The 7,536-nt window shown below is 45.8% G+C and overlaps 1 protein-coding gene across 1 annotated transcript in view; it reads left to right on the forward strand.

Annotated features, from left to right (window-relative positions):
* Positions 1–530: 530 nt before the first annotated feature.
* PLCD1 (phospholipase C delta 1) overlaps positions 531–7,536 on the forward strand; it is a 49,864-nt gene continuing 42,858 nt past the window's right edge. The window contains exon 1 of the mRNA XM_057365431.1: positions 531–824. Within this exon, the coding sequence (XP_057221414.1) occupies positions 791–824 (34 nt within the window). The 5' untranslated portion in view covers positions 531–790. The remainder of the gene's footprint in view (positions 825–7,536) is intronic.

The raw sequence follows: 7,536 nt of genomic DNA on the forward strand, positions 1-7,536 counted from the left end.
TTTGTTTTCCCACGCTGGATTTTTCATCATCATTTTTCCTCACACTATTTACCATCATCATCTTTCTACCCTTCAAAAATATCTAATTCAGGAGGAGGGGACAGAGTGGAAGAAATCAGTTCCACTCAGTAAAAGCCGCAGGACAGTGCAGATTTTCTGTCTCGCTGCCTCAAATGCAAAGCTCATAACTTCTGCCCTAACCTCGTGCCTTTGCAAGCGTTTGTGGTTAGAGTTTCTATTTCTACACTGCCAAGTTCCGACCTGTTTTATTTTTTTAACTTGTGAAAAGAATGATGCCTCCACCAGCACCTAAAAGCTCGTTAGCCCTAAACTCTGATCCGTAGCATCTGCTTAACACCCTTTCCTTGATTTGCGGGCCACCAAGGATGGATTCAGTGAACTCGATGTGTGCTGGAAGACGAAAATGTGGCAGACACAGGAAAAGAAGCATCGCTGTGAAGCTCCAGCGGCAGCAGCAGCGGCAGGAGGAGGCCGGGCCAGCGGCGAAGACGCCAAATCCGAGCAGGGAGGAGCCAGGGCCAGAGCGGCGCTTGGCCGCGGTCGGTGCGCTGGGCAGGCGGCGGCGTGCGGATGCGGGAGAGATAAATGAGGAGTCATAGGGAGGACGCAATTCCAGCCCAGGGCAAGGAGCGGGCCCTCAGAAGGGAGCTGACATCAGGGATTGCTGGAGCGGGGAGCAGGGGGAGCCGCGCGGCTCTGGCTGCCGCCCCGCAGCAGCGCTAACTTAGGGCACAGCTGTTTCCCGGAGCCCTTCCTGCTGCTCTCGGCCATGGAATCCAATGGCACATTCCTCGCCTGCAACAGTAAGTYTGGAGAAGTGTTCTTATGTTTCAGCTCTCTTACCTTCTTGTCCAAGAGCTTTATTTTTAACTCCTCTCTTCTCCCTTCTCCACTTCCCCATTCTCTCATTTGGAAGTAATGGAGCATTTCATCTTTGTTACAGAGAGAGAACACAGATTTTTCTCTGTTAAAGGGATGACCTATGTTGGTAGGAAGGGTGTCTTGGCTGGGGAAGCGWCTGCAAGTTCAGAAAAGTGGATCCAAATCTCCTCCCCTTTATGGTGAAACTGAGAGCGGGATGGGTGCTCCGCTGAGTAAACTCTGTGGCCTCTGGTGGAGACGACAGAGCCTGGATAAACACCTGGGCTCAGGGGCTGTCCCTGAGACACTGCAAATATTAAGTACAAAATAAGTAATGTTTCTAAAACAAGAAATTCTCTCTGCCCTTGCAGCAAGTGAGATTTAAGAAGGTTCTGTTGGTACCAAGTCTGGGAAGCTTGTCTGATAAACAGGGTAATGAAATAACTCCCCTTATCCCCATCTAACTTTATGTATTGCTTTGTTACCCTTTCATTGTATTTTACTTACTCTGATGAGCAGAAACAACTCAGGGCTGTGATAGCTACAGKTTGAAATGGGATATTTTAATCCCTCAAATATGGGAACAGCCTCCAGCACTTCTTTTATTTCATGAGATAGGTGCTTTCTTATTACAGATGAGCTATAAACAAAAATAAACTGATAGAGCAATAAGTGATTGCCCATAAACATAGTAATATTAGCRTTATCAGCAGAAATATGAAAAGATTCCCCCAGGCTGATGAAATCTTCACTCTGATTTCCCAGATGGTAGAAATCCTACAGGAGGGTGAACCAGAGGTTAATGTTATACTTTTTGTAGATATCTCATTCATTATTCAGTCACTGGGGAAAGAAAGCTAAGAAGCACATCTGGAACTGTTAAAACATTTCCCGTTTTGGCCTGTGGGTTATTTTTCAGTGAATATTATTTAGTCCTCTGGATTTAGGGACCAAGAAGACTTCAGTGGCTGGTAATCTATTTTCTTTTCTGAAGTGTGAGAAAAATACACAAATGTTGAATGAGCCAAGAATTTTAAAAAGTATTTACTGAAATTCCTTGACACGTAACACACACACGCAAGTGCCAAAGTCCCTCCAAATGCCAGACTACTTAGATGAGAGAAGTTGCTCACATGTGGMCTTCTTAGCAGGATCAGACTTGTGCTGTGTAGTTTGTCAGAAATTTCTATTACTATGAGTTGTGGATATGTTTTGTCCCTGGCTCTATGATGAAACTCATGTTCTTTCTTTCAATTTCTTTTTTTTTTTTCTCAACATAGATACAACAACAGCTGTATTTACCATGTCAGAATTAATGTGGGCTATTAATACTTTTTCTTTTGCCTCGTGAAGTTGGTTTGTTTCTGAACTGGGAGSCCTTGTGCTCCTAGATTGTAGAAGAGCTAATTTGTACTGTGYCTTATTCTTATACACTGACTTTTTCACCCAAGACACTGTGTACATTGTGAGGGGAATGCCGCAGCCCCATTACAGGAATGCCCTCTGCCACAGTCCAGCRTGAGAATCAGCTTGTAAAACCCTACCAGACAGGACATTTCCTTGTTTCCTCTGTCAGCAAGTCCTCAGGATTAACATCTATATTGAAATTTCCAAATGAATCAYCTCCACTTGCCCTTGTGGGCTGGGAGCACTGGGGAGGCTTCTTCTGGATTTCAAGCTCCATGGGTGGAGATRATGCAGCTTGGGATCAGCTGGGATCTGCTCTGGAGCAGCTGGTGACTTTGATCTCCTTTCCTAGCAGCAAAATGCTCCCAGCACACATCTTTGATGCAGGTTGTGCTTGATGCACTCTGTGGGAGTTTTATGAGCCATGGTGTTTCCTGTAGCTCAGGAAAAATTGGGATACTGCAATATCCSAGTACACTAAACAGTCAACCTGTCCCTTTTTCAGACAGGACAAGTAAAATTTACTTTGGGTCTTTTTAATGTTGATACAGAAGTTGCTAAATTTCCAATTTGAGCAATGTCTTAGTAACACTAAAGCCCATAGTTGGTTCTGATGTTATTGCCAGTGTGTAATGCCCCATCAGGCCCAAAAGCAGCAAAGACAGAGCAAGAAGATGCTTGGGGGAAAATAGATTTTAATGAAGAAATGAAAGAAGAAGGAAGTTCAGTCATTTGGAAAAATGTTGCAGGTAGCAGAGGKGAAAGGATCCAGCCAACTACAGGGAAAAGCAAGAGAGAGAGGTGTGTGGGAGGGAATAGTTTGTGCAGGATTGGAATCTCATCTGTCTGGACAGGCAGCACTGGGAGCCAAAGGTGTCAGTGATTTGGGAGCAAAGTATAGTCTCCTTTACAGGGATATTAAAATATTTAAACGTGTGTTTTGGAAGGAAAGCTGCAGATAAACACTTGAAGATTTGATCACCTAGGGTGGGATTCAGCTGGGTCAGTGCAGGTATCTGCAGGAAATTTTAGAGTTACAGGGATCTAGACAGGAGGATTGTATCCTGTCTTCTCCCAGCCCCTTGTTGCACTGTAGATATCTAAATAATGCAAGGCTGATCCCCAGCCATGTGTCTCTGAGGTTCTTTCTGTGGGTGGAGGGTCTCAGTCCTCACTCTGCCAATCCTACCAGGCTGCAGAACTTAGTCAGACACAGAGGTTTCTTTTGCTCCTTTATGCAGGCAGAGAAGATTTTGACACAGCTTCTAAACTGAAATACTTCCACACCTTAAATGAGCCAGCTGAAACAGTGTGTGGCAAAATTTTCACACCTTGGGCTGCCCCTCACATGGTACTTTTAGAGCCCTTATTGAGGTACCACACGACAAGTCTCAATGGTTGTTTTGGCTAGAGTTACAGAAATTCCAGGGGAAAGAAAAAAAAAAAAAAGGATTTTTCCCTAGTTTTGCATAATTCAGTTGTGCAATTTAATTGTTGCACAAATTTTGCCCTGCTACAGAATGTTGAGAATGACCTGCCTTTTGCCTATGGAAGACATTTCAGCTCCTGAAGAAAACATTGAGAAAAGTTAAATGGTCTTACAAAAAATGAGACTGGGACCCACCTACAAGTGACTTTGAGTTTATGAAGAGAACACCTTCATCAGCATGTTCCCAGAAACATGATTTTGGCAACTGAGCTGCTTGAATGCTCCTGGCTGTTAATCCTGGTCCTATCCATCAAGTTGATATCCTTCTTTTCAATTACTTCCTTTCCACACCAGCTACTGGAATAGCTGTAATTTATTGTAAGCCAGTGTTCATTTTAGTGCTTCTCTCTCTGCAGCCAAATCTCTATGTGCACTGTGATGAAGGCACTAGTGGAAGGATCAAACCAAACCTTCGGTCTGGTTTTGAGTTTCCCAAGTGYGACAAACTTTAGTTGGGTGTTTTGTTTTACCTGGATTTCATCAARAGCATGGGGCAGCAGCTTTTGATAGGTCACAGCCTTTTTCCTGCACKGATCCAAGCTCCCTGTGAGGGACCTGGGCTAGCAGGGAGATGTATGAAGGTTTTCATAAATAAAGGTCATGATTTGGGCTGTCTGTGAAATGTCTGAGCAGACAGCCTGGCTTTGTTTATAAACCAGGGCCAGGGCTCTGCACTGTTCAACTGCCAGCACATTCTCCAGCCTGATTTTGGTCCACAGCAAGCTGGCAGATGGCTTGCTCTGGGTGATGGGCCTGCAGCCCTTCCCACTGGGCACTCTGCATATAACCAGCCTGTTTTGGGGAAAGGTGGGCTGTGTGGACTTGTCAGAACTGCAGAAGGGGCCACTCCCCTGCCAGAGACCTTTCAGACAGGGTGAGACAGCCAAAGGATACAGAGAGAAAGTGGGGCTGAGAAATGCTGGGCAGAGTGACGGTGCTGATCCTGTCACATGCTTTTAGACAATGTACAGGGCAGAGGGAGGCTTTAGGCAGTGATTTGGAAGACAACAAAACATGAGACTTGGAGGAACTCCTCCTGTATGAAATTTTAAGGTGAAATGTATATGGTTTCTGCTCCAGCTCAGCAGGACCTCTCAAGCACCCTGGGGAGGGGAGAGGGCAAGAAAAGCCAATGTAAGGAAGAGGAGGAGGAGGAGGTTTGCTGCTGGAGAAGCCCATTCTCAGTGTGACCACAAGGTGGAACTTGGTACATACCGCATGCTCCGGAGAGGCACCCACTGTGAGCAAGCAGCAGCATCCTTGGCCAGGGATGCACCCGTGGATCTGGTCCTAGCACCCGCTTCCTGATCCCAACTGCCCCACAGGGAGCAAGTGGGGACTGCTGGGGTAGAGGATCCACAGACATTTTTTTTGTTAGAGGCGGGAAGCTGTGCCAACAGCAAAGCCAGGTTCTCAGAGGATGTGAGGTGTCACTGCAGAGAACAGGCAGAGAGCCATGGGTGGTGTCCTGGAGGTAGCAAAGAAGGAAGAAAGAGGGACGTTTATACATGTGGATGTGGGAGGGCATGGATGAARTGAGGAAAGGACTCCAGAGGGACAGACAGGGKAGGTGGGACAGATGTGGAGGGCACYTTTCTGTCACATTCTTCAGTAGGAACAATGGCATTATGTAAAACAGACCTGTTTGTTTTTTTGTTTTTTTGGGTTTTTTTGGTACTTTTTAATAAACACAGAGCATGGTACAACCTTTTGCCTTTTTAGTGGGAAAATCTCCCCTGAACATGACATGTATTACTTAATAATCCTATAGGCATTGATAGTCATAATTTGCATCATGTGCATGATGTGATGGGGAAGTGGTGAGGTCATCACCAGCACAGGTATTTTCATTCCACTTCTAAATTATCACAAGTCTGGGCAAACCAGCAGCTGGGTTTTGTCACCTCATTTGTGTCAGTGTGCTCTAAAGAGGCTGTGATCAGAATTAGGGTTGCACCACTTTTGGTGTTGCCTAAATATGGTGGTGATGGGAGAACAAGTGCAGCCCTGAAAAGCTCAAAACCCAACCTGCTTCTCCCATATGCTTCCTCAACTCTCTCATGTTTAATCTCGTGGAGATTAATTAATTTTGGAAAATCATCTGAAGAGCAGCCTGTGCATTGTAGTGTTCTCACATAGCCCATTTCCTAGCAGACTCTACAGCCACTCCATCTCCAAGTGCCTGTTTCCTGGATATTTAAGCACTTTTCTGACTTTGGGACCATGTTTGACATCCTCATTCCCATCGATTCCCATTTGTTCTGTGAGTAATCCAGCTGGAATCGATAGGGTGATTAGCAGCCCCGATCCTGGCCATGGGGACGTGGGTAACTTCACTCATGTGACCAGTGCCATATATTTAATTGGGATTGGTCATATGGGGAAACTTGCATGACCCACTGAGGTGCAATTACCTGCAGTGAATAAAGCTTGGGGAATTTTTCTGTGAGCCATTTGCAGGAATCACTTCCTCCCRTGCTGGAGTGTGACGGCAGCATCGTGTAACAGCAGTACCCAGTGTCACCTGTCAGGCTTCTTCTGTGAGTTGTGACATTGTCTTTAAATGACTTTAAAACCACAATACATCCAGCTCAGTTGTTTCCTCAAAGCAGGGGATTTCTGACTTGATTATCTCATCTTCATTTTAAAAACAAATGGATTTGAAATGCTTTACATCTCTGAAGCCCTCATGACAGCAAAACTTGCACATTGCTCTTCTGGAGAGGTATCTGAACTCTTTGAATGCTGACCCTGTGCTTTGTGTGTGAGTAAACTTCAGGGATAAGTACAGTAAAAAGTTCTCCAAGGGCCTGGAAAGCTTTGAGCAGAGCTGTGACTGGCACTGCTATTAGGAATTAATGAGAAAATGAAGCACAGGGGCTCTGTGTGTTCCCAGATCAGTCCTTGTGGGACTCYGCTGCTGGACAGGAGAGCTGGTGTGTAGAAGTAAATTGTTTTTCTAAGGCAATTACAGGAGATTTCCCTGCTCCTTTAATTAGATCAGTCCTCTCCAGCACAATGTGAAATATGGGAAATGSTCAGAGACTGATGGCTAATAAACATCATCCAGCCATTACATCATTGTGCTTACCTCCTCACCAGGGCAAAAACAAAGCTCCCAGCTCCCAGGGKAGTGCTATGGAGATCAYATCTCTGACATCCAGCCCTTGTCTRTGCAGGGAGCMCAGAAAGGCTGGAGGTGYTTCCCCAAAGACCCAGACTCCCTGGCTAACAGCAATGTCCCATCCAGAAATTGCCTTTATTCTCCTTTGCTGCCACTGTGACCTGAAGTGGCTGTGTGTAAATGAAGAGTTATTGGATGTACTGTTGTTCAAGGCCATGCCATGGTTTTGCCTTGTCCCGAGAGGGTTTCTTACCTGCAGAGTATGGCAGTGATTAATGACTCTGACCCTGTCCTTGTGCTGGTCAAACAGCCCAGTCCTCCCTGTGAGGGTCGGGCAGGCTTCCTTCAAACTGCAGAGAGAGAAGGGGAAGATATCTGGATAGAAACAATGTTTGTAAAACCTGTATCGACTATGATGAGGGGCTAGTGATGGGTAGCCTTCGTTTAGGTCTGTGGCTAAAAAAATGATGTGTGGTTTGATGTCAAGTTTCTTGGGCATGTGCTGGTTCTTCAGTAAAGGACATTCACCTCAGTTTGACCCGTGTCCCTGCAGTACCTTCACCCTCAGCTTGCCTGGCAGGGCAGCAGCTTGCAAAGGCAATGACCCCCGCCCCCCTCCTTCCCCCCCAAAAAA

Source organism: Malurus melanocephalus, unplaced genomic scaffold (assembly GCF_030028575.1).
Source record: "Malurus melanocephalus ecotype Western Australia unplaced genomic scaffold, MMel_1.1 scaffold_52, whole genome shotgun sequence".
NCBI lineage: Eukaryota > Metazoa > Chordata > Aves > Passeriformes > Maluridae > Malurus > Malurus melanocephalus.